General features: G+C 38.5%; 1 protein-coding gene across 5 annotated transcripts in view; it reads left to right on the top strand.

Annotated features, from left to right (window-relative positions):
* The window catches only part of STAG1 (STAG1 cohesin complex component), a 190,416-nt gene that overhangs the window by 153,109 nt on the left and 9,718 nt on the right, over positions 1–27,589 (top strand). For 4 of the 5 annotated variants that reach the window (XM_081328647.1, XM_081328649.1, XM_081328648.1 and 1 more), the window contains 15 exons: positions 254–357; positions 1,340–1,432; positions 1,521–1,610; positions 1,757–1,960; positions 3,715–3,785; positions 4,099–4,186; positions 5,344–5,424; positions 8,009–8,101; positions 11,480–11,654; positions 15,955–16,094; positions 17,150–17,251; positions 18,378–18,526; positions 19,651–19,779; positions 22,363–22,568; positions 23,798–23,969. In XM_081328647.1, coding sequence (XP_081184773.1) covers positions 254–357; positions 1,340–1,432; positions 1,521–1,610; positions 1,757–1,960; positions 3,715–3,785; positions 4,099–4,186; positions 5,344–5,424; positions 8,009–8,101; positions 11,480–11,654; positions 15,955–16,094; positions 17,150–17,251; positions 18,378–18,526; positions 19,651–19,779; positions 22,363–22,568; positions 23,798–23,969 — 1,897 coding nt within the window. Of the gene's footprint in view, positions 1–253; positions 358–1,339; positions 1,433–1,520; positions 1,611–1,756; positions 1,961–3,714; positions 3,786–4,098; positions 4,187–5,343; positions 5,425–8,008; positions 8,102–11,479; positions 11,655–15,954; positions 16,095–17,149; positions 17,252–18,377; positions 18,527–19,650; positions 19,780–21,593; positions 21,679–22,362; positions 22,569–23,797; positions 23,970–27,589 lie in introns of those variants that run through there. The other variant, XM_081328651.1, reaches the window with a different exon arrangement.

Here is a 27,589-nt window from a genome sequence, read left to right as displayed (position 1 = left end):
CATGATAAAATCATGACAGTCATAAATGTGAAGTCACTCTATTCAGTGCTTTAGTGACTTGGAACAGTCACTTTTTTAAAAAAATTATGTTTCTTATTTTCAGTGTTATGACTGGTATTGCTATTATTACTGTTACAGGTTTTAGAAGATAAAATGTCCTATTGTTGAGGATATTGAGCAATAATTGTACCATTATTTGCATAGATTAGTTGCCAACATTTCATTGCTGTGTTTATATTCTTTATCTCTGTAGCAATGTCTGATCGTCAGGAAAGTGCACTTATAGAGTTAATGGTATGTACAATTCGACAAGCTGCAGAAGCACACCCTCCAGTGGGCAGAGGAACTGGCAAGAGAGTAAGGGTTTTTTTTGTTACTTTTCTCTTGGACTTTTAGTATCCATGTTTTTTCAGTGATTTTAAATATTTAAATAAGGAAAAAGTTATTGGAAAACATTTGTCACAAATGATATTTGAGTTCAGTATTCTATTTTGTAAGGACTTTTCTTTAAAATGCAAAGTATTGGAATTGTTTTCTAGACCAGTGACAATTCAGATGTTTTTTGTAATCCTGTTCAGGATATAAAATGTTTGCCTTAATGAGCACTCATAATGAGAATGTGGAGGTGCACATCTCAAAAATTTAGAGATATACTCAAAGAACTTTTGGGAGATACACATCTTTGTACCAAAATGGCTTAAGATGCTAAAAAAAATCTACATACTTTGTATTTAAATAACTGTCCTTAGCTAATAATTATTTCATTCAATGACTGTTCAAAGTAAAAACAGTATTAAATGAAGAGGCTTATGACTAGTTCTCAGAGTTGCAGCTATCGCAGAATCCCCGCAGTCATGCTATCACAATTTGGGAGCTTGACAACTGGCTCACAATTATGACAGTTGTAGTGTCCCGTGGTATTGTGATCACTATAAACTTCACTGCTGGCTTCCAACGAGTAAAATCAATAGTGAAACTGGCACAAATGCCAATTACATGATGTCACAATCAACAGCTGCATAGGATTTGATTAGTGACTGCCACCGGAACTGCCATCAGAACACAGTGTGGTCACATGATGTCACATTTTATGACATATCACTTGGTGCCAGTCCAATTATTGCCATTAACTGAGAACTGCTTATATTCATTCCTATTGCAGCATTCTCAGTGGGGAAATGTTTTTTCAATTTGCGTTATAATAGTAGTGTCCTATTAAAACCAGCATATTAATTTGGAGATTAACTAGGCTGCTGCATAAAGAAGCCACAATTTGTATTTTTATTGGCAAATTTTATATTACAATTGTTTATGATGTGATAGTCCCCCTATTTTTCAGGTTTTAACAGCAAAAGAAAGAAAAACTCAGATAGATGACCGGAACAAGCTAACAGAACACTTTATTATTGCACTTCCCATGCTCCTATCAAAGGTATGTCAATAGAATGTGATTCTGTAATAATAGTTATATGAGTCTTTTTCTAATTTGTGTGTTAATTCTCATTTTTTCCTATTGCTAGTATTCTGCTGATGCAGAGAAGGTGGCAAATCTTCTTCAAATTCCTCAATATTTTGACTTAGAAATTTACAGTACAGGAAGAATGGAGAAGGTATAGTGCACCAAAATTTGAGTAATACTAATTTATGTTGAAGGTTTGGTAATTATTTGGAATTTTACATTTCTGTGCTCTATTTTCATGTTTACGTTAGAGTAATTGATTCAAGAAATGACCAGAAATTTTTCTTTGTTCCACAGCATTTGGATGCTTTGTTGAAACAGATTAAATTTGTTGTAGAGAAGCATGTGGAATCAGATGTTCTTGAAGCCTGCAGTAAAACATACAGCATTCTGTGCAGTGAAGAATATACCATTCAGAATAGGGTTGACATAGCTCACAGCCAGCTCATTGATGAATTTGTCGATCGATTCAACCATTCTGTGGAGGATCTATTAAATGAGGTTTGCTTGTATCCTGTTTTCGCTAGAGTAAAATATCTGCCTACACATTAGTACCAGAACATTATTTTAATTATTTAATTTTTTTTTGTTTACATCCCAGAACATCAAATGAGAACTAAATTTCTATTGTATTGGTGGTATATAAGAGGCCTAGACAGAGGTGGGTGGAAAACCACATGAATATATTTACCACAGAGAACAAAAGAAAGATCATTTTCTGTTTAATGATATTGTGATTATAAAGTGAAGTGATGCAAGGAAATTAGTTCCTGACATTTAGCCGTGGGGTACAGTGGTTAGAACGCAGGCTAACTCAGCCTTCCATGCTTCTGAAGTCAGTAAAACGAGGACCCATATTATTGGGGGGGGGGAAAATAATCTGACTATAAACTCTCAAAAGTGTTGTAAAGCACTATGAAGTGGTATATAAGTGTTGTTGCTATTAATGATATTGTGATTTTAAAGTGAGGTGATACAAGGAAATTAGTTTCTGACACAATTATTGCTTCCATTAAGTTTGAAAGTGGAAGAGAAGCCATCTGTATAGTCAAGAACTCTGATCATATTTTTAATAGATGCATTATTTCAAATGTGGATAGTTTCCATTATCCTAAACTTATGACCATAAAAGAGACAGGAAAAATCGTTGTTAAGGGTGACATCACATGACTGTGCCTGATTTTACCTTTTTTGCTACAGTCATTAAGCGAATCACTCGTTGTTAAGAGAGATATCATGTGACCACTACTTGCGACCTTCAGGCTTCCCTAATGACTTTGCTTCTCAGAAGCCAGCTGGGAAGGTTGCAGATGGCAGTCACATGACTGTAGGATGCTGTGAGTATCATAAATGTATAATGGTTGCCAAGTGCCCAAAACTTTATCTTGTAACTGGGGATGTGCAACAGTCATTAAGTGTGAAGACCAGTCATAAGTCATTTTTTTCAGAGCAGTTATAACTGAACAGTTGCTAAATGAATGGTCATTAAATGAAGGCTGCCTGTACATAGAACCCCTTTATTTGGAGAAAGGTTCATGTAACATGAACTTTTTTTCATAATTAGAATTCAATTAGCTTGCAAATACATAGCTTTTGCAATTATCTAATTGTGAAATAGGAATACTACTATATTTAATTTAAATCATATAATAAATTATTTATGTAATTTAGTTCTACATCTATCAGCTCAATTTTATGTGGACAAAGAATATAAAATATTGTGTTAAAATTGCAACTTATCTCCAACAATATACATAATCTTCCAAACAAACCCATATTTCTTTTTTTAAGTCAATTTTAATCAGTCCTTCCTTTTTAGTATTAATATTCAACTTCTTATTTTTTCCAGTATTTCAATAATTCCTGGGATTACTCTACACATGATACAGATTATTTTCTTTTCTTTTTTGTGAAAAGCAGAAAGAGTTAACTTGTGCACCTCAGAATTAAAATGAAAATTTATTTTCTAGGAGTCATACATGTATTGTTATATATGTTCTGGTACCTTAATTCCTGTCAAGCATATACTGTTTTTTCATGCTTACCTGTATTAGGCAGATCAAATCTATATTTAAATTTGTTACAATACATAGGAGAACCTTACTTGGGGTGCAAACTCCGAGTTTAGTTTCTGAAATACAGAGTTATACAAATTCTCAACAGCCATTGCTATACATAGGTAGGAATCTATACTCTTAAAGATAAGTGTAGTATATAAATTGCTCAGCTCATGATCCAGTTTGTTTTGTTTCCAGGGAGAAGAAGCTGATGATGATGATGTATACAATGTTCTTTCAACTTTAAAGAGATTAACATCATTTCACAAGTATGTGACTTTATGAAATTTTATAGTTATTTAAAGATGGTCAGACGTTTATACTCTTGCAAAAAATTAAACAAGATTGGAAGGTTTTTATTGTTTACACACACACACACACATCTTTGTGTGTGTGTGTGTGTGTGTACACACATACAAACAGCTACTTTACAGAATGTAGGGAAGAAACTCCATAGTTTAAGAAATCTTTTAGTTTATATGTTGTACTTAAACTCCTATATATAACAGTGATTTTATTACTGCATTTGTTCAAACTTTACTGTACATGTTTGTTAAATGCATTTTATAATTTCTCTCAAAGCGCTCATGACCTTACAAAATGGGATTTGTTCAGTAACTGCTACAGGTTATTGAGGACAGGAATTGAACATGGAGCTATGCCAGAACAGGTAATATTAAGTAATATGTTCTGCTGTCTTCATAAACTACAATATGAAAGGGATTTGGCTGTTCCCCAGTAAAAGCTCTCTTTATATGTAATTTTCTTATATTGCTGTTTTTCTTCTTTTTAATGTTATTCTAATAGTACTATTATACTGTTTTGCTTTGACAATTGAGATGGCTAGGCATATGAATGAATGAATGAATGAATTTTGTGACTACCAAACGTCCATTAAATTGAGTTGGACTTAAGCAATTAAGGCACCAGGCTAAAAACCAGGAGACTGTCTTCTAGTCCCATGTTAGGCATAAAAGCCAGCTGGGTGACTTTGGACCACCCAATCTCTTTCTGTCTCAGCCCAAATCACTTCACAGAGTTGTTGTGTGGAAAATAGGAGGAGGAAAGAGTATTTGGTATGTTTGCTGCTTTTGACTTTTTATAAAAGTAATAAAGGCAAGATATTTTTAATTAATGTTCTTTACTATATCCTATCTTAATTTGAGGAGTGCAAAAGTATAAAGTTATTTATCTCTCCCATAATTTTACCTTCACAACAGTTCTATTGAGTGATTAGGCTAAATGATAACATGTGGTCCACAGTCCTTCAAATTAGCTTTATTGCTAAATAGGAATGTGACTACTTTAATCCATAGAAAACAGTGTAATTTTCATTAGAACTTTTGTGCTTGCACACAATTCCCTTGACACGTGATAAGATTTCTTGTCTCCTTTTATTTTTAAAGATGATTTTAATTTGGAAAAATCAGGAGAAAAATTAAAGTAAAGTGAAATAGTCATGTTAAGCAAAACATCAGTTTCATGTGTTTCATTTTAATGTGCTGTAACAAACTAGGTTCATGCTATTAAAATAAATAGTTTCAAGTTTGGAACCAGCTACTTTAAACCATACCATACATTTTTAAATTGAGATGCTCAGTCTATCTTTATATGTGTCTATACATTTGAGCTTTACTGGCTTTAAACTATACAATTGAAATTTCAGTTGGTTGTAACTATTATTTGTCCTCCATCTCAAGAATTAATAAACTGATCCCTTGTATAGTCTTAAACTCCTTTAAATACATTGTTTGCAAACAATAGTTCATAATTGCTACAAACTGTACAAACTTTATACTTTTTTGTCTATTGTGAATTTTGTTTCAGATAGTGGTTCAGGCTCTTCAGTGTTCCCATTATTCTATTCTCTGGCAGCTGGTAAAAATTACAGAAGGATCTCCTTCAAAAGTAAGATACTATGGATTACCGTACGTCTAACACTGGGAGATAGTTGAGTTGATTGTCCTATCTACATTCTTTCATAAATGCCCTACTTTGGCATCAACAGGACAATATTTACTGTATACAGATAATGTCCAATTTGCAATCATTCATCTAGGGACTGTTCAAAGTTACAACAGCACCGTAAAAAATGACTTATGACCAGTTCTCAACAGCCATTGCAATTGTCGCAGCTTTTCCATGGTTACACAATCAAATTTTGGGTGCTTGGCAACCAGAAAGTATTTTACAACAGTTGCAGCGTTCTGGGATCATGTGGCCATTTGTGACCTTCCAAGCCAGCTTCCAACAAGCAAAGTAAATGAGGGAAGATGGATTCACTTAACTGCATGATTCACTTAATAACTGCAGTGACTCGCCTAACAACTATGGTAAAATGGTCATAAAAGTCTGTCTCACTTAACATCCATGTTGCTTAGCAACAGAAACATTGGTCTCATATGTGATGGTATGTCAAGGACTACCTGTAATACATTTTGCTTTTCAATGACCCTATAAGCATGTGTCATGGCCCCTGTTACATGTTTTTCACCTGTGGCCTCCTTGAAATAACATATGGTTCTAGTTGAGAATTACTATTCTATATAATTTGAGCTGGGATTTTTCTTGCATTTTAACTGAAGTATTAATGCATTTCCACTTAAATCTGCTGTAAGATTACAATCCTCATGTCTAGCTTCTTATCTGAATATCATGGTTCCCACTTACATAAAATGGGAAAAGTTATTTTTCTGCATCCAACTCACATGCATATCCACTCTTAGGTATTGCACATATATATAATTAACATATCAAGAATAGAAGAATAATCATTTGAAAAAAATTTATTTGTGAAATCTTAATACTATATATATATGATTCATTAGCTGAAATTCTTATATTACATACAGTTTCCTCATGATCTGACTATAATGACCTTCCTTTCTGTAAATGAAAAACAATTGCTATGGCAGAATCCTATTTTCAGTATATGAATTTTCAAATTACATCTTCATGTGAATAAAAATATGTAGAAAAATGACTCCCACAAATTATGGAAACCTTTTTTTCCCCAGGTATACTGTTCTTCCCTATTATTTTATACTCACAAAATTCATTCTGTTTTCTTAAATGCTCTTATTACTTTCCTTTGTTTGTTTCCTTTGTTGAAATGTTGATAGTCCTTGATGTATAACCCCAATCGGGACCAATTGTTAAGTGGTGCAGTCATTAGGCAAGGCATCATATGACCATACCTGATTTCATGACCTTTTAGCCACAGTTGTCATTAAGCGAGAACACCACGTGATCATGACTTTTGACCTTTGCTGCTGGCTTCCATATTGACTTAGCTTGTTTGAAGCCAGCTGAGAAGATTGCAAATGGCAGTCATGTGACCCTTGGACTCTGCAATTACTGTAAATGAGAGCCAGTTTCCAATCACCCAGATCATGTGATTAGAGGGTAATTACAGTGACTGTAAGTGTGAAGACTGGTTATAAATCACTTTTTTTCAACGCTGTTGTAACTTCAAACAGTCAATAAATGAATGGCTGTAATTTGTGGGATACTTGTATGTTTCCTTTTTTTTCTGTTTAATGTTTCTGATAGGGCACAAGAAAGAGCAGAGTTGAGGGAAGATAGTGTAGGCAGGCTGCCAAGTGTCCCAAGTTTTGATCACATGACTATATTGGCACTACAATGATCATAACTTTGGGGATCAGTCGTAAGTCCGTTTTTTCATCACCATCTTAACTTTGAACAATTGCTGAATGAATAGTCATTAGTCGGGCTACCTGTACATGGAATAATATGATTTGGTCATGTCTGGCTTTGGTTTCATTTTGGAATTATATTGTAGGATACATTGATAGATATATAGGTAGACTTTTCAAGTTAAAGTTGTTAATGAGTGTTTTTGAGGAATGTTGTTTATATTAGGCATGTAGATTCGCCAAGGGAGTTATATTGAAAGGTTGGAAAAGTATTGTTAACCAGATATCGTAGTCTTGATTCAGAAATATTTAATTTTTCTAGTTTTGAAATTATTTTTCTAATTAAAAATGGGCATAATACATTTCTTTTTGGGCATAGTATTTCTTTTATATCCTATAAGAATAGACATTTTATGTATATTTTGATAAATAGTTATCGATTATATGAATGTGATTTATTGTGGTTATTTATATTAATAGTATATTATTGTTAGGTATATGTTTCTATTTTATTTCTTCTTGATATTATCTTTCTCTTGGTATTATCATTTCGTAATAGAAAAAATCTCTTAAATATTCCCTCGTTAGCCACTGAGACATAACTTTAAAACTATGTACTACAGTAACTGCCATCATTTTCCAAATCTGCTTACTGCAGGTCTATTTTATTCTTGGATTTTATTATTTAAATTGTGATATTGTGAGCTAATTTAGAGGCGCCATCTGCAGCTATTATTACACAGTACTTTTTTTTTCTCTCTATTCTGAATATTTTATTCCTGAAAATGTTGACTGATGCTAAAAATCAGATAATTGTTTTTATATGTTTCCTCTAGGAAGATTTATTGGTATTAAGGAAAACAGTTAAATCATTTCTGGCTGTCTGCCAACAGTGTCTGTCAAATGTCAACACTCCAGTAAAAGAGCAGGTAACAGAAATCAGTTAAACACATAAAATATGACGGCAGTATTTTACAAACTGTTGTATATCCTATTTCCTACAAAAATTAAATACTAAGCCTTCTTAATCAACTTGAATAATTTGTAAACTTTTTAATATTTCTTCTAATTTAATTTTACCTATTCTGGGAATCTTCTATGAAGGCTAGATGTAATTAGCCACACAATATGATTTCATTCTGAATTAAAATTGAGATTGGCTAGATAATGGAAGTTCCAGAGTTCATTTCTAATTATGTTTTCATATTAGTTTTCCTATCTTTTACTTCTGGTTTCTATTACTAATGAAACATGCAAACAAAAATTTAATTGAAACTTTCTGCTAATAACCACTAATGCTATATGTCTTTCTGATTGCAGGGTAGAGTTCATTTCCTTTCCCCTTAATTTCCATAAGCACTCTTTTGAGTATAGAATATAATGTTTGTGTATATGCTGAATGAGATTTGTGATTTTAAAAATTTCTGATAATTTGCTCATCATACTTTTTAAAACTTTGCTTATATTTTTTATAAATCTACCCTTACGAGTATACTTGCTGAAGTGTTTTCCTTAGTTATAAAAGTGTTCATTGATAATAATAATAAACTGGTTTTGAAATATTATTGTATGTGTGCTACCAGGCTAGTTAGAATGACTCCCTAAGGTATCTATTTGAAAAGACAAAGAGAAAAGATTATGAGGAAGAAAAGATGCAAATGCTTTTTGTTTTTATATTTCATCTTTGTTACAATTACAAGCTAAGATAGAAATGAGCTATTTAAAAAGATACAGATTTATTTCCAGAATATACTGCATGTCTTTTTTGTTGTTGTTGTCATTGGATGACAGTATAAAAAGTATGAAAAAGCAAATAGACTTGCTGCTTTTCCTAGACATTTCTTGGTCCCAGTAACCTCTCTGTGAAAGGAAGAGGAATCCCAAGAAGCTGATTACAATGTAATTGAATTCAGTAATTTATCTTTTACTATTTTTAACTTTGGTCCAGACTACTTCAAGAATTCACTGGAAATATTACTGCAGGTTGTAACATACAGGTCATGATCCTTTAACAATTGCCCCATCAGTATCTCTATTTTTTATTAAGCATTTTTGAGAAAAAAGAAACATGAACAAAAAAGACCTAAAAATAAAACACAGTATGGATATATAGATTTACAAGCCTCATAGAATTTGGTTATTTTTTTCTATATTTCATTAAGTAGTTTTAAACAATTCAATACATTATATGACCATTGAACAAATCATTGTTAAAATTCAAATAATATTTAAGGACAGCAATAACCATTTTAGAATAAATCTTAACATGAGATTAAGAACAATAATAATTACAATATAGGTAGTCCTTAGGTTACAACAGTAATTTGGACTAGGATTGTTGTCACTAAGTAATGCAGTTGTAAAGCATGATATCACCTAATCACATCAGTTAGCAATAGTAGTCCTGTTTTTTGTTGTAATCCTAAAATGCATGGAAGACAGGAAGAGGTAGGGGTTTCAGGTAAAGCATGCTGTGTGAGTGGCCAGGAGAGCTCCAGTACAGCCCATCCAGGAGGTTGGGGAGAACTGGTGCAGCTCACATGTAAGTTGTGGGAGGGAAGGGGAGGGCCAGTGCAGGCCGTACATAAATCATGAGAGGGCAAGGGAGGGTCTGCAAGGGCCACATGTTCTGGGGGCAGGAGAAAAAGCAGTGACTTACTGGAACAACTTACAGCCATCCTTGCTAGCTTCCCTGTTGGCTTTGTTATGGTGGTCTCAAATGGTGAACATGTGACTGTGGGTCCATGTAACATAATCATGATTCAGGCACACAAAAGCCTGGATCACAGTCACCTGACTGAGGGTGCTCAATAATTGGAACTTTGAAACCAGTCATACATCCATTCCTTCAGCAGCACTGTAAGTCTGAAAATCACTGAATGAATGAACAGCCGCAACCTGAGGAGTACTTGTAATATCCATGTAATTTTCTTCATTTAACAGATATAGGTATGATTTAAACCAAGGCCAATTTGCCTTCTCATTCCAAGTGGCATTTAAAGCCTTAGCCCCAGGAACAGCTACATGGTTCCAATAAGGGCCATTAAGTAATTAGGGGAAGACTGGGGCAGACTCCCTATGGAAAAGTGTGACATCCAATAATCAAGAGCCAACAGAGAATGATTCATCCATGGCAACAGACTGATGGTAACGTCCTCCAGCTCTGGATCACATTGCAACTGTCCCAAGATAAAATTCAGGTGTAATGTATGGTCTGCACTGTGAGTCAGGCTAGAAATAATTTGGGAGCCGTGAACTCCCAAACTGCCTTTAATTTGTGCCCATGGAGGGCAGATTAAAGTCTACTAGTTCTATAAGCCTGGGGACCTCAACTGCCATTCCAACCACAGATTTTTAGAGAGGAGGGAAGAAATACTTTGTTGTAAGATTCAATTCAGTTTTGCAAATCCCAGTTTGGTCTAGTGATTAAGGCATCACTAAAGTTTTCAAGTTATGATAAAGATAAAAATAGTACTAACCCTTCTGGTTGTGCTTCTTGTCCTGATTACCTTGAAGCATTAACATCAATCTTCCAAGACTGAAAGTATTTCTCCCTTCTACTTTCTGGAAAACTAGGGAGGGTCTCTTCTGTAACATGTCCCATGTTTTCCCCTGCCGATTAAGCTGCCTCTTATCAGAATATTTCCAAGGCTTGGGATTCCCCTCTGTTCTCTCAAGGCCATTCCCACATATCGTCACAACAGCCTTCCAAAAACCAGGTAAAACCTCATCCAGCTTTTATACAATCTTGCTACAATCCAGAAGTGCAGTCGCAGCCCACTCCTCACTATCATTGTCACTATAATTGCTGCCTAGGAGAAACAGGCCAGAATTGCTGCTTCTGTTGCTGCTACTCCTGCTGCTGTAATGCAAAAGAATCCTCAGCAGATGAGAGGCAGATTTGTGGCCATCACCAAACAGCCAATAAGCCACTTAACAAGGCTGCCTCACCCAAAGCTTCTGCTATTCCAGACAAAAGCAGCAGCAGCAGCTTCCAATTCATAAATCAAAGCAGCTCTCACCTCCTCTGAACCAGCAAATTCCTCTACCTCTCTGACCATTCCAGAGGCTTCTTTGAAAGTGCTACAATATTCTGGATCTCCTGACACCCAGCCTCACCAGTCAGCTGTTTGCACCTAACAAAGTAGAGTTCAACTATGCACACAACCTATTACAAATTATCCATAACACCTTAAAATTCTCAAATTGTAAAAACTTAACACATACAGGTTTATATTAGAATCTTATATACCTGAACCTTTTTTAACATCTGTAAGATAATTGATTAAATTGTTTCTATATTTCAGGCTTTTATGCTGCTCTGTGATCTCTTAATGATTTTTAGCCATCAGCTGATGAGTGGAGGCAGAGAGGGTCTTCAACCCTTGGTGTTTAATCCAGATTCAGGTCTCCAGACTGAACTCCTTAGCTTTGTAATGGATCATGTCTTCATTGACCAGGATGATGAGAACCAGAGCATGGGCATGTATTACCTTATTTTGATGTGTACTTATAAATAGTCCCAAATGGTTAGGAAAACCCACCAGCTTATTTAATAAATTGAAATTTCTCAGCTAATTACTAAGTTTATATGCTGCAATTTTTATGGATTTATTTGCAGCAATACTTAAGTTTTTTTAATCTGCTTCTAGACATTTTATGGAGATAGATAGACAGACAGATGTATCAGCAGAATAAAAGAGAATTAGAGAAAATCACAAAATGCAAAAACCTGCAAATAAAAATAGAACGACTATGGTAAAAGAAAGCAAAGATAATACCAATAGTAATAGGCGCTTTGGATGCAATCCTAAACAGCTGGAGTACCACTTGACAAAATCTCCATCAGTTGCAGAACACCTTCAAACAACATTTGCCTAACCAGGTCCTTAGGAAGAAGACTTGATAGGTGGATAAAAATGCCAAACATCTGGCTGACTATGTGACCAACTATAATACAAATACCAATAATAAGCTGATCACTTCAAATGATACTATCTCATGCACAAAAGAGAAACAGTAACAGAATTAAAATTAAGTTCATAGGATGTTTGAAAGAAATATTTAGAAGAGATGGTAACATCTCTCTTCTCCCTCCCTAACATGCTGTGGAACCTAAGTATAGCTAGTAACTATAGGAGGCTATTTGGTGGTTTCATGTTTCCATACTCCCCTTAATGACGATCCCAAGCTTTGGGATTCCGAGAGGTGGCTGGGCTTAGATAGGGGCCTCGAGTCAAGACATGCTAAGAGGCCCCTGATAAAATTTTTAGCCGGTTATTTTAAGAGGTTAGGGAGGGGGAGGGAGGGGGGGTAGGGAGGGAATCTTTAACCGGCACTCAGTCTGGTCCTGTTAGAGGTCCTGACGGGACGGGGTCGGGGGAGGTGGCTGCTGGTTCTGGGAATGTGGGGGTGGGGCTTCAAATCCCCACGGCGATAGGGAATGGCAGCAGGTGTTTGCGCAGAGGGCCATATCAACATCTGGGATCGCGCCCCCGCTATCTCCGAGCGGTGGCGCGCTCCGACCCTCCGGTTAGCACCCTCCTACCCGGGGATGAGGGTGATCAGGCCCCTGAGCTCAGGTTGGTCTATTTTAACGCTAGATCCGTAGTTAACACAGCTCCCCTCATCCGTGATCTGATCGAGGAGGAATGTGCGGATCTGGCGTGCATCACGGAAACTTGGTTGGGTTCGGAGGGAGGGGTGCCTCTCACCGAGTTATGCCCGCCAGGTTTCCGGGTGCTGCACCAGCCACGGGCTCAGGGCAGGGGTGGTGGGGTGGCAGTGGTTATTCGGGAGACTTTGTGTCCCCGGGAGGCCACCATTGTCCAGATGGCCGGGAGTGAATCCCTCCTCTTGAGATGTGGTCCTCGGGTTCAGTTGGGCTTGTTGCTCACATACCTGGCGCCCAGCTGTGTGGCAACAGCCCTGCCTGAGCTGCTCGACACCCTCTCAGGGTTGGCGGTGGAGTTCCCCAGGCTTATAGTCCTGGGTGACTTCAACCTGCCATCACTGGGGGGGTCGTCGGAGTTAGCTCGGGAGTTCATGGCTTCCATGACAGCCATGGGCCTGACCCAGGTTATTGAGGGCCCTACTCACGAGGGGGATCATACTCTCGACCTGGTGTTCCTGTCTGGACAGTGGTTGGATGATCTGGGAGGGGGTTCTCCGTCCATCACCCCTCTGTCATGGTCAGATCATTACCTCCTGAGGCTGGTTTTCCGTCATGCCATCCCCCGCCGCTGGGCGGCGGAACCGACCAGGTGGTTCCGCCCCAGGCGCCTAATGGACCCGGACCGGTTCCAGAGGGCGCTTGGGCCGATACCTATCACCCTTACCCACAGCCCAGTCGAGGCTCTGGTGGAGGCCTGGGAAACGGCTGCCACCAGGGCACTCGACTGTGTTGTACCCATGCGACCTCTGACTCGGCGCAGATCCCGTTGGGCTCCATGGTTCTCGGTGGAGCTCCGGGAGATGAAGCGTCGGAGACGAGGTCTAGAGAGCGGTTGGAGATCCAGCCGATCCGAATCCGACCGATTGCAGTTAAGAACCTTTATAAGGTCTTATCTTGCGGCGATAAGGACGGCGAAGTCTAACTACTTTGCCGCCCTTGTCGCGTCCGTAGATAATCGCCCGGCCGCCCTGTTTAGGGTGACTCGCTCCCTCCTTAACCAGGAGGTGAGGGAGGATCCCTTGCAGGGACGAGCCGAGGAGTTCAGTCATCATCTGACGGACAAAATTGCTCGGATCCGGACCGGCTTGGACTCTGACTGGGCAGAGTCTGATGTGGAGGAATCAGGCGGTCTTGAGCATGTTATCTGGACTGAGTTCGACCCTGTTTCCCCTGATGATGTGGACAGGATCATGGGGAGACTGAGCTCCACCACCTGTTTGTTGGATCCGTGCCCCTCCTGGCTAGCTTATGCGGCTCGGGAGGGAACACGAGGCTGGTTCCATGCAGTAATAACTGCTTCTTTGAAGGAGGGTGTCTTCCCTGCCGCCTTGAAGGAGGCGGTGGTGAGACCCCTCCTCAAGAAGCCTGCTTTGGACCCGGCTGTTTTAAACAACTATCGTCCAGTCTCCAACCTTCGCTTTCTGGCGAAGGTTGTTGAGAGTGTGGTGGCGCATCAGCTCCCTCTGTTCCTGGAGGAAACTGATTATCTGGACCCGTACCAATCGGGCTTCAGGCCCGGACACAGCACGGAGACGGCATTGGTCGCGCTGGTGAATGATCTCTGGAGGGCTAGGGACAGGGGTTGCTCCTCTGTCCTGGTCCTATTAGATCTCTCAGCGGCTTTCGATACCATCGACCATGGTATCCTGCTGCGGCGTCTCAGGGGGTTGGGAGTGGGAGGCACCGTTCTACGGTGGTTCTCCTCCTACCTCCAGGGCCGCTCGCAGTCGGTGTTGACAGGAGGGCAGAGATCCGCCCCAAGGTCTCTCATTTGTGGAGTCCCTCAGGGGTCGGTTCTCTCGCCTCTCCTGTTCAACATCTATATGAAGCCGCTGGGCGAGATCATTCGTGGTTTTGGGGTGGGGTATCACCAGTACGCTGATGATACCCAACTTTTTCTTTCCACCCCGAACCAACCCAGTGATGCCCTCTCCGTGATGTCCCGGTGCCTGGAGGCGGTTCAGGTCTGGATGGGGAGAAACAGGCTTCGTCTCAATCCCGCCAAGACTGAGTGGCTGTGCATATCGGCGTCTCGGGTTAACCAAGTTATTCCACCTCTAATGATGGGGGGTGAGGTGTTACCCCCCGTTGATAGGGCTCGCAACTTGGGCGTCCTCCTGGATTCACGGCTCAATTTTGAAGATCACATAGGAGCCGTGACCAGGGGGGCTTTTGCACAGGTTCGCCTGGTGCGCCAGTTGCGTCCCTATCTGGACCGAGACGCCCTACGCACAGTCACTCATGCGCTTGTGACCTCCCGTTTGGACTACTGTAACGCTCTCTACATGGGGCTGCCCTTGAAGATCACTCGGAGGCTTCAACTGGTGCAGAATGCGGCCGCGCGAGTTGTAATGGGGGTTTCCCGATACTCCCATGTAACACCTCTACTCCGCGAGCTGCATTGGCTTCCGGTTGCCTTCCGGGTGAAATTCAAGGTGCTGGTTATTACCTATAAAGCCCTACATGGCCTGGGTCCGGGTTATTTGAGGGAACACCTGCTGCCGGCATCAAACGCCCTTCGCCCAGTGCGCTCCCACAGGGAGGGTCTGCTCAGGGTTCCGCCGGTGAGAGATTGCCGGCGGGTGACACCCAGGGATAGGGCCTTCTCAGTGGGAGCGCCTGCCCTCTGGAACCAGCTGCCGGTGGAGCTGAGAACTGCCCCCGACCTCCGATCATTCCGCCGGGGCCTGAAGACCTGGCTCTTTGAGCTCTCGGGCCCAGGCTGAGGAGAAATTTTTAATTGGGGTTTTAATTGTGTACAGGGTCAATTTAATATTTTTTAATATGGTTTTAACTTTTGTATGTTGGATTTTTTAATTCCTTGTAAACCGCCCTGAGTCCTCAGGGAAAGGGCGGTATACAAATGCAACTAAATAAATAAATGGGGGAAAGAGGCAGGGAGACTAAATGTAATTGAATATCTAGAAAGAATTCTTGGCCAGGAACATTCCAGCACGGTATTTTTTAGCAGGTTTCTCTTGTTGCTAGTTAGCAACTATCACAATAGCTATCCTGTCGTATTTTAGAAAACTCTAGAATGTATCAATTAAGTAAATGAGAAATAATGACATTAAAAAGCAACAGTATTTTATTTCATTTATTGTTTAGAGGGAGATGAAGAAGATGAAGCTAATAAAATTGAAGCTTTACACAAGAGAAGGAATCTTTTGGCTGCCTTTAGCAAACTTATAATTTATGATATTGTAGATATGCATGCAGCAGCCGATATCTTCAAGCATTACATGAAGGTATGATTCTGTGCTATGTTACTTTGTCCTAATAAATCAGATTTGCCAAAATGTATGAGATATTTCTAAGGCTAACTTCATTTTGGTGAAAAATCTAGCATACATTTTTAAAATGATCCTCCATTTACTTAAGTCTCCTGAAGAGATCTGCTAGAACAGGGGTGTCAAACTGGTAGCCCGCAAGCCAGATGCGTCATGCGTAGGCCATGCTTACCCTGGCTACACAAAGGCAAAAAAACATCGTAATGTGTCACGATACGTCACATGACACGATCGAGTTTGACACCCGTGCTCTAGAACAAACTAAGTATTCAAGGCTGCACTAAGTACTGTAGAGATGAATCATTGGAAAATTTCCAAAGCAAAACTCCCATTATAAATACAAGTTTATAATTTTAACCTTTTCCCAGTGAATAATGTTCTTCCTATTCAATGTTCTTACTGTGTCCAAAATATTTACAGTTGAATATTTTGTAACATTACAAATGAAAAATATTAATTTATGTGTCTTGTTTTTATGCCCTGGAGTCAATCCTTACTCCTGGCAACTGCCTAAACAAATCCATTTCCATCAAGATCATCAGAAGTGATTTGCCACTGCCTTCTTCTTACGGTTGAAAAAGAATAATTGGTCCAAAGTTGCCTAGCTGTGTGCCAAAGGTGGTTTCAAGCCTGGGCCCTTTAGTACTCGGTGTAACTGGGTTTATTTCTTTATGTTAATGATCATTATTTTTTAACACTAGAATTCCACCATACTATTTCAGCACGGCAGTTATCTTGAGAGTTATCTCTGGGTTGGATCTTTGCATAGAAATATAATGAAATAGAGGTTTTTCTATACACAAAATCTTCCCCTTATGTAGAAAGAGAAATTCAGTTGGCAGTATAAAACTATTCAGCTTAACGCTATTTGAAATTAGCATTTATTAATTAATTCTAGTGTAGGATGGATAGTTTATTAGATAAGACTATCTAAAACCCCACATCAAAGGTTGAGATAGTCAATAAAAATTAAATGCATTATTAATTAAAATGTGCTCTTCTGTTCCTTTTAGTACTACAATGACTATGGCGATATCATTAAGGAGACATTGAGTAAAACAAGACAAATTGATAAAATCCAGTGTGCAAAAACTCTCATTCTCAGTTTACAACAGGTAATTTTTTTAACCCCCATTCTTTAAATGTGTCTTTTATACTTTCTTCATATACTTGAATGTTCTGTTGCTATCACGTGGCCATAGGATAGAGATTAATATGAATATTTATAAACTATTACAGAATTTCTGATTAGAATCAATGAACAGTTAAAAATTGTCATGTATGATCAGTTCAGGACTACATCATAAAATTATTTTGTTTATTTGCTAATTTATAGTACCCCCTTCCTTATTGGAGCTCAAGGCAACATTCTCCTATTTTTCTCTATAGCAACCACCCTATGAAGTAGGCTGGACTAAGAGTGACTGGAGCAGTATCACCTAGAACTAAACTATAATCTGAATCTCTCTGTTACTAGCCCAGCATCTTAACCATTTCATTCTGTTCATTTGGAATACACTAATTACTCATAGTTTAGTTTATATTTTGACAAAATATATCTGAACAAAAATACTGTACAATTCATATAATACAGTTAAAATAGAAAAACTGCTCCATTCTATTCAGCGTGCATATTTAGTATCAAATTTCAGTAATTTATTATACAGTACCTGGGTCAGCATGATGAGTTAAAAACTTATTGCATTGGAAGCTTAGATAAAGATCCCCCAATTTTTTTCTTTTTTAAAGTTGAAAAGAATATTGAGGAAAAAAGATGGTGTTTCAAATAGAGTTATTACTGCTCTTTGGCATAGAGGAGAAAGACAAGGAGGAGATACTTCTCTAACTTTTATTTGGTAGTATATAATTGAATCAGAAAAAAGGGGGAGAAACTCCTTTAACAAAACAAAGACAATCCAAGTCTTCTTAATAAACATTTACTGAAATATATGTCCATATTTTACAAAAGATGTTGAGAGAATACCTGAAAGCCTCTTAATTAAGAGAAATTCAGAATCATAGTTTTTGCTTTGATTAGCTAAGACATACAAACATTATAATGGTCTGCCTTGCATACTAATCTCCACATGAAAAGGTAGACTATACATTATACATGGTAACTTTATCAGACAGTTTACATTATTCATTTGTTTCTTTTCTAAGTTCTGTTGGAAACCACAGCTTTGATACAGAATGTGCCACTATATTTGTAAAGATTTGAACCTTCCGTTCTTTCTGCAGCTGTTCAATGAGCTTGTTCAAGAGCAAGGTCCTAACTTGGACAGGACATCTGCCCATGTTAGTGGTATTAAGGAGCTGGCCCGGCGTTTTGCTCTTACCTTTGGTCTGGACCAGATAAAGACAAGAGAAGCTGTAGCCACGTTGCACAAGTGAGTTGCAAGGAATGTGTTGAAGTCAAATAATGCCTTTTTTGAAATAGGGTATAAATATGCACAGTAGCACTACACGTTTTATTGTGTGTGTGTGTAAGAGAGAGAAAGGGAGGGAGGAAGAGTTGCATTGGCACTTAAGAGAATAATTAGTCTTTTGTAATAAATAGTTTTAGAAGTTGATTGTTTAAATATTAGTCACATTTTCTAAACAGCATTCTATATTATATTACATTTGTTCTAAGCAATTTGAAGAAATTATTCATAAATAACAATCACTGCATTTTATTTATCACTATGTGTATGACCTCTAACGTAAGTAATAAATGCTTTAAATTGTTTTAATATATAAAAAGAAAAGTTGTAAAAAAAGTTAATAAAGAAAACAATCAAAAACAGGAAGAGGATACAATGAAAATGTGTATTATCTTTAATGAAAATAATTTTCCTCCGATATTTAAACATGTGTGTCAATGCTGCAAACATTGACATGTTTTTGCACTGACAATATAAGAGACAGCCTTTTGTTTAAACTGCTTTACTTTGAATCTTGAAGGGAGGGAATTTTCTAATGTCTGTTTTGAGAAGATTAGAAAGCCCGGTACAGAATGGGAGGAGAGACCTCATATGTAAAACTAATTGGATAATGTGATTTATGATGTGTAGATAAGGGCAGGGAGTGTGTGTGTGTTACGATGGGTTTGGGGGGGGAGATTTCAGATTCTGGCATCCCTCCATGAGTGCCGATGTTTCATTTCATTACTAAGAATTACATAATGATTACAAAAAAAGATGAACAATCTGTCCGTTTATATCTATGGAAAACCAGTTAATCAAGTGAAACCTAGCACAGATACGTAATCTAGGATTGTAAATCTGTGGTCATACCACATTTCTAATATTGAAGACAATGTTTTGTTTGTTTGTTTGATGATAAATCCATAATTTTTCATAAAATCCTAACATTCAGATCTTGAAACTCTACTAACCAACTTAAACATGTTACATTGAGTATCGATAGTGATGCATTGAATTATCCTTTCTTTTTCACTGCACTTGGTATTTTATTTCAAGTTTGTATAGAGTTTGATACAGTTATTTAGTTCTTGAATATCTTATTACAGAGATGGCATAGAATTTGCATTTAAATATCAAAATCAAAAAGGACAGGAATATCCACCTCCTAACCTTGCTTTCCTGGAAGTACTTAGTGAATTTTCATCTAAATTATTACGACAGGACAAGAAAACTGTGTAAGTGACACATTTTGCTACTTGTAAGCAACTTTATTGATAAGTGATCTGTGAAGTAAAAAGTCTGATTTAATTACAATTAATTACTGTACTGTACATCTAATTACAATTTTTATAAATTTATTTAAGAAAGAGGGATGCGGTGGCTCAATGGGTTGGGACGCTGAGCTTGTCGATCAGAAGGTCGGCAGTTTGGCAGATCGAATCCCGAGTGCCGCGTAACAGAGTGAGCGCCTGTTACTCGTCCCAGCTTCTGCCAACCTAGCAGTTCGAAAGCACGTAAAAATGCAAGTAGAAAAATAGGGACCACTACGGTGGGAAGGTAACAGCGTTCCGTGCGCCTTTGGCGTCTAGTCATGCCGGCCACATGACCACGGAGATGTCCTCGGACAAGCGCTGGCTCTTCGGCTTTGAAACGGAGATGAGCACTGGCCCCTAGAGTTGGAAACGACTAGCACGCATGTGCGGGGGAACCTTTACCTTTACCTTTATTTAAGAAAGTGCTTTTAAGTTGAGAGAATATTCTAAGAGCAAAATCTCACAGTTTGTTTAACCATATTCTAACGTCCAGTTTTCTTTCTCTGAACATTTATATATTTTTTGCCACTAGAGAGGAGGTAGACTTTATTATAGTCTACTATGTACATTCAGGCAGGAAATGTAACATTTCTGAGATAGATATTTGTAACAAGAAGTAGAATCAAATTGAGTTAATTTATGGGTAGGATTGCTTCCTTCAGCAGTATCTCTTTCCAACTGCAATAATCACATTCTCAATGTAGAGGAAGAAAAGAATTTAAACTCATAGCAGGGGTGTCAAACTGGCGGCCCCTGGACTGGATGCATCACACACAAGCCACGCCCACCCTAGCTCTGCATAGTCAAAAAACGTTGCGATACATAATGATATGTCACGTGACCTGATTGAGTTTGACACCAGTGCTCTGTAGAGTTGGGTTGAGGGAAAGGGGGAAAAGATTATATTATATGAATAGACTTCAGCCTTCCTTCAAGCTTTTGGTTTGAATCCATGTTATTTTACTTAATTTCTTTGACCGAACTGAGAAAGCCAATCTGTTTCTTGAACTGTGTAATATTTTATTTAGTCCACCATCATCCTTAGTCTTCTTAGTAATATGGAGGAGGCATAAAATAGTCCATTTAAAATTGGAAACATGTTCAAACAAAGCATAAAACCATCAGCACTAACTACACGCTTTTAACATGTATTGGAAAATTTAAAATATTTATCCTAGTGCTGAAGTTATTACATCAGAGCCAATAAATATTTTAACATAGAGGGCATTTGAGAGATAGCACTGCACCATTGAAAAAAGCCCTCTTTCCAACAAATATCTATTGGCAAGAAAAAAGCCTGTTGCTAAAGAACTTAAGACATGGCGTTATTAGCATAAGGAAAACTTGCCATCTTTCCCTCTCCATAAGTCTGTCCTTCTAGATCAAATTTTACATTATGAATTTTGCGTATAATATAGTCTGTTATGTGTGCTATATATTTTATGTTGAAAATAGTTGCTACAAGAATAAAAGCTTATGAAGAAAACAAAATCATTTATAGCTGCTTAGACAGAAAATGTATTTTTTTTAAAAAAAAAGAATTTTCACATATAGCTTTGGTATGTCAAGCCTATAGCATTCGATAAATCTGTTGTACTCTGTCAAGACATGCTTTTGTGAGATGGGCAGCCATATAAATATAATAAATAAATAAATCTAGAGACATATAAAACAATAATTATTAGAAGAAAATAATTATGCTTGTTATACATTGCCTATTGTTATAATTTTTTCAGACATGTGGGAAAAAAAAGAGTGAATAAAGTCATTCTCTGACTGCTGAGAAGAATGGCAAAATGTACTTTCTAGAGCATCATTCATGTTAGTCTGAATACAGATGTAAATTTTCTGCAATTTATTTTTAATTCCCTCCCCTCCCCCCAAAAATAGAAATATATGTGATATTCCTTTTTATATTGTACCACTATTTACTGATCTAAAGTCACTTTATGTATGCTATGAGAGCATACAGTGCAATATGTGTGAAGTTGTTTTTTCATACACTTATCCTGTTTTAATTTAATGAGTTTAAAAAAAACCTGGAGGACTTTTTAAAAAACAAATCTGAGCTTTCACTTCTGTGGTCTTGAAATAGAGTCATTTGTAATTGTGTTCTGAAGAATTTTAAGAGTGTTCTTCTGGAATACATCTTTTAAAACATACATGTCCATTTAATTTCATATACCTTGATCATTTAAATCATTTAATATTTGTATTCAGTCAATCATAATTTTATTATGTTTGGCTAAGCTGCTGTTGTATTAGCTCTGAAAATAAATGCCATATATGTAGTGTCTGATGAATATGTTTTTATCCACAAATAATTGAGTTATATTGCTAGTCCTCTAGAAAATCAGGGCAGATCTAACTCTTAAATCAGGAATATAGTTTATATATGACCCTAATGCAAGGAACTAATAACTGTTTAAACTAGAAGCTCCATTGTAGCTGTAGCTCTTTCAGCCGCTTGTTTATGCTGTCCTCTCTTCCTCTTCTCCCACCCAGCCACACCTATTTGGAGAAGTTCCTCACAGAACAGATGATGGAGAGGAGGGAAGATGTATGGCTTCCATTGATTTCCTACAGGAATTCCTTAGTGACAGGTGGTGAGGACGATCGGATGTCTGTGAATAGTGGAAGCAGCAGTAGCAAAACCTCTTCTGCTCGAAATAAGAAAGGTCGACCTCCGCTTCATAAGAAAAGAGTCGAAGGTAAATGTGGCTTTAGAAATTATTGTCAGAACGTTAAATAAAAATATAACTTACTCATATTTGGGTTCAAATGGTTTCTGGAAATTAAGATCTCTTTTTGAACCAGTATTTCTCAACAACAGAGTGAAATATTATTTCATTAATGCTTTCCTCAGACAGAAATAAAGCAATAGAGGTAATTCTTGACTTATGACAACGATTTATTTCTGTTGCTAAGTGAGACGGTTGTTAAATGAGGTTTGCCCCATTTTATGGCTTTCCTTGATACAGTTGTTAAGTGAATCATTCCAGGTGTTAAGCTAGTAACACAGCTGTAAAGTGAATCTGGCTCCCCCATTGACTTTGCTTGTCAGAAAGTCACAAAAGGTGATCTCTTAACCCAGGGATACTTCAGCCATCATAAATATGAGCCAGTTACCAAGCATTTGAATTTTCATCATATGGCCATGGATATGCTGCAACGGTTGTAAATGTGTCACAATTCATTTTTTTCAGTGCCGTTGTAGCTAGTAATAGTCACTAAGTGAATGGTTGTAAATCAAGGACTATAGACAGGTTTGTGGTCTTATGAGTCTTTTGCACTTAAAGTATGCAGAAGATATGTTAGAATATTGTCTTTCAGCATAACCTCTGCAATACAGAATATGGAAAAGGAGTAAGAAGTAAAAAATAAAATAAAATTGGAAAGGAAAAGGAAAAGGAAACCTAAGTACAAATAATTTACAACCAGTAACATTTATTCTTCATTATTTTCTAGCCTTAAAAACTATCTTTGTTTCTACCACATGCACACACAGACTCATATATTGCTTTATGTCCTTAAAACTTTTCACTTCTTTCTCTTTGAATATTTTATAAATTCTATCCAACTATGTCTGGAATGCTTGAATTTCCCAGTTTGATCTTCATCCCTTCAATTCATGTAACCAAACCTATCTCTGTAGAATCAGGCTGCAGCATAACAAAATTGACAAAAGTGAAGGGGGTCTGAATACTTTCTGAATGCTGTGTGTGTGTGTGTGTGTGTGCGTGCGCGCGTGCATGTGCGCGCGCGTGCGTGCAGTATATTGTATTATATGCTGCATTATATTTAATAAGCCTTCAAACAGATTATTGTTAAGTATTTTTCCTGTTGGGATTGCATTTCATTAGTTGCTTTATTAATTAAGCAATAATAAATTAAGGTTGATGTGTATATTTTACTTTAATAATTTATGGTTACATATCAGATGAGAATCTTGAAGGATCTTGGCTGAATAGAAACGATAACATCCAGACCCCAAGTGCTCTACAGACACCTCAGCTCACGTCAACAGTGTTGAGAGAAAACACTCGACAAATTGGGGAGCAAATACCAGAGCATGAGTCAGAACCTGGATCTGAACAAGATTTTTTAAACAAGTATGTACCCGTGAAATATTTCTGCAATAATAGGAAAATAATGTTAAAATACTGCTGAAATTATGATTCCAGGAAAAATATCTTAGGCTTAGTAAAGTGTAATTATTCAAATGCAGTCATTCTGTGAAGTTCAGAATGTTTTAAAACAGGAGTCCCCAACTCCTGGGCCGTAGACCACAAAGGCTGGGGACCAGTGGCGTAGTGGGGGTGCAGGGGGGGTGGGCCGTACCGGGCGCAACATCTGGGGGGCGCGCGCTCGCACTGAGCTGCTCAGGGAGCCCCAAGGGCTGCACAGAGTCGGAAGTTGGCTCCGCTCTCGAGCTGCTCTTTCTTGCAAAGCGAAACGAGGCCGGCAGGTGAGATGGGCAGCCACATAAACTGAATAAAATAAATAGAAGCGCCCAACTCTCCGCCCAGGCTCAGGCCAACCGCAAGCGCCCCGCAGGCGCCCCGGCAGGCTTGGCCGAGCGAAGATGGACCCGCCGGCCGGCTGGCCTAGCTTCGTGCGCATGTGTGGCTTTATTTAGCGGGGCTCACGTGCGAGCTTGAATGCAGCGGCTCTTGCAGGTCGGAGCCCCGCCCAGCCGCCCTCGAGAGGGACCCGGAAGCATCCCGCATGCGCGCGACTCTTCTTGGAAAGTCTACGCCGCTGCGGGGCACGTCTTTTCGGCGGTGCCATGACGTCACCGGGTTAGGGGGCGCAAATTGCCCCGGGTGCTGACAACCCACGCTACGCCACTGCTGGGGACTGCTGTTTTAAAACATAACACTAGAGCATATGACTTAGATTAATGAGCTCCTCTGAAGCAATTATATATCACTTCATTTTCCAGAGACACCCATACTTGAAAGCATCCTCTCCTAGCTACCTACTGCCACCTTTAAGATCACTAAAAGAAAAGAAACAACCTTTCTTTCCATTGTAATCAACTCCAGGAGACAGTGGAGGATAGGGGACTCTGGCTTGCTATAGTCTGTGAGGTTGAGATCTGAAGAGTTGGACACAATTTAATAACTGAACAACAACCAAGCAATATCGTAGTTTTCATATTTCTTTCTCCGCTACTTTAGTCTCCCACCCAACAGAGGAGGGATAAGATCATACCACTTCCATATATCACCTATATTCTAGAATGTATTCTAAAGGTGAATCAAAGACATATTTTTCCATACATGCTCGCAGCTATCTTACATTCCCTGCTCCCATAAGGTTATTTCTCACCTAGCTACAGATACCAGTTCCTAGAAATTCCTCAGTGAGAGGGATTATGAATCTAACATCTCATAATTTCTTTCAAAAGATTCCTTTACAGCTTCTCTAATAAGTGAAGATAGGAGTTCAACTAGCTAATAGGCATGGCTATTGGGAACTGCAGGATCTTGCTTTATATGCTTATCATGCCTGCACTTTTAAGTTAGCTAAGGTTTAATGAACCATCTCTGTGTCATTGAAACTTTTTATCACGTTAGGGATCAGTATAAATATTTGGTCCCCCATCTGGTAGCAAATTCCAAGATTATGGAGCTAGCAAAATCTCAAGAAAATCTCACAGTGTCTGTAGATAAGGAGGGAATAGAATGGGGATAATGAGATTTGACATATTGCACAGATAAAAACTAATTGTAATTGACCGAGTACCAGCACTTTCCCAGGGAAAAATGATCCATTACTTTTTTTCTAGTTGCTAGATGATAGCAGAGAAATTGTCTATATATTTTTGCCTTAGGCCTCCAGTGGCCAAGCAACAAATTAATACAGACAAACATAAAAGCCAGAGTGAAGAAGATGTAAGTAGCCATAACTCTTTGGAGTCATGTAGTTCCATGACTCAAGGTTAGTGCATGGATTGAAGCTCTTTCATTTGAAATTGAGGATTTGTTTAATGAAAACCCTGATTATATTCTGCATAGAGTACAGAAGTTTAAACCACTGCTATATAGGTAGATTTGTATCTTTACAAGCAGAATATTTAGTGAACATACTTCTGGAATCCTGCTTATTCCAGAATGTGGCATCTTACTCAGGGATTATAGTAGCGTTACCAGTCAATGCATCCATAAATGAACCTTTCCAGTTGAGAACCACTCAGAAGCCCAGCCAGGTAGGCATTCAACCCATAGCCAACATCACCTTATTGCTTTGGAAACTGACTGTCCTGGGATTGTCTCCCAATATATGTCCATATCCCCAGGAATTCCTGGATCATAACTACCTCATTAAATTCACCAAAATGTTCCCTGCTATTCAGCCAGACATTCCACACAGCCTCTTACATCAGATATATTCTAAAGTGATCCTAGTATGACCTTTATAATGCCATCCCCTTGAGTTGCCCTTCCATCAAATGCCTCCATTGAGTCCATTCTGGATGCCTATAAAGTAGGCACCATGTAAATAATCACATTTGAAGTTGCTAATAGTCCTAAATCAGTGTATATTTAAGAATAGGCTTATGATCAGGACAGTAACAACTACCTTCAAACAAAATATCTGTAATTTGGTTTAAAAAAATGAGACAAAATCACATATTCAGGATTTGAAATTAATGCATCCAGTACCACATTTTCTTAGTACCCTTCTATCTCTTTTACCAACAAATACTCTTGCAGTTGTTCTCAGCTGTTCTTTTTCAGTATCCTGTGAATTGCAGTTGAAGAGGTCATCTCATAGTGCCAGCCCATGGTTTATGTTTTTACTTTAAACGTAGTCACCATTGCATGAAATACTGCAGTAGAGATGTTTATGGTATACATTCTCTACCAAATATCTTGTATTTCTGTACAAGTAGAAAGGCAAGCTATTCTAAAATGCTTTCATTTTTTTCCTAGTTATATAGTGATCAAAACTGATAGGAGCACATATCCTCATTCTTCACAGTGGCCATGCCTATCCTGGTTTACTTCCATAGTAGGTCTGTCCCAACATCATTACCAGCATCTCCCAGTTATTCTCAATCTCTTATCAGAGCCAAAGGCAATTTTTGTTATCCAGCTCTCACCACATTCAACCTGCCTGCCAGGAAAATCTAATGGCATTGGGATAAAATAGAACAAATGTTGGTTGTGATCAGGAAGCCATCCACACAGAATGCTTATAATTATACATGGAAACAGTTCTTATTTGCTGTGCTTCCTCATGTGGGATTCATATGATTTTTCATTCCTCATCTCCTAGTCCTATTAGATCTCTCAGCGGCTTTTGATACCATCGACCATGGTATCCTACTGCGGCGTCTCAGGGGGTTGGGAATGGGAGGCACTGTTTTGCAGTGGTTCTCCTCCTATCTCCTGGGCCGCTTGCAGTCGGTGTTGACAGGAGGGCAGAGATCCGCCCCGAGGCCTCTCGTTTGTGGAGTTCCTCAGGGGTCGGTCCTCTCTCTCCTCCTGTTCAACATCTATATGAAGCCGCTGTGCGAGATCATTCGTGGTTTCGGGGTGGGGTATCATCAGTATGCTGATGATACCCAACTTTTTTTCTCCACCCCGAACCAACCCAGCGATGCCCTCGCCGTGATGTCCCGTTGCCTGGATGCGGTCTGGGTCTGGATGGGGAGAAACAGGCTTCGTCTCAATCCTGCCAAGACTGAGTGGCTGTGTGTACCGGCATCTCGGGTTAACCA

Source organism: Vipera berus (assembly GCF_964194415.1).
Source record: "Vipera berus genome assembly, chromosome: 5".
Lineage (NCBI taxonomy): Eukaryota > Metazoa > Chordata > Lepidosauria > Squamata > Viperidae > Vipera > Vipera berus.
Note: the sequence above shows the minus strand (reverse complement) of the source record. Positions and strands in the feature narration are given on the sequence as shown.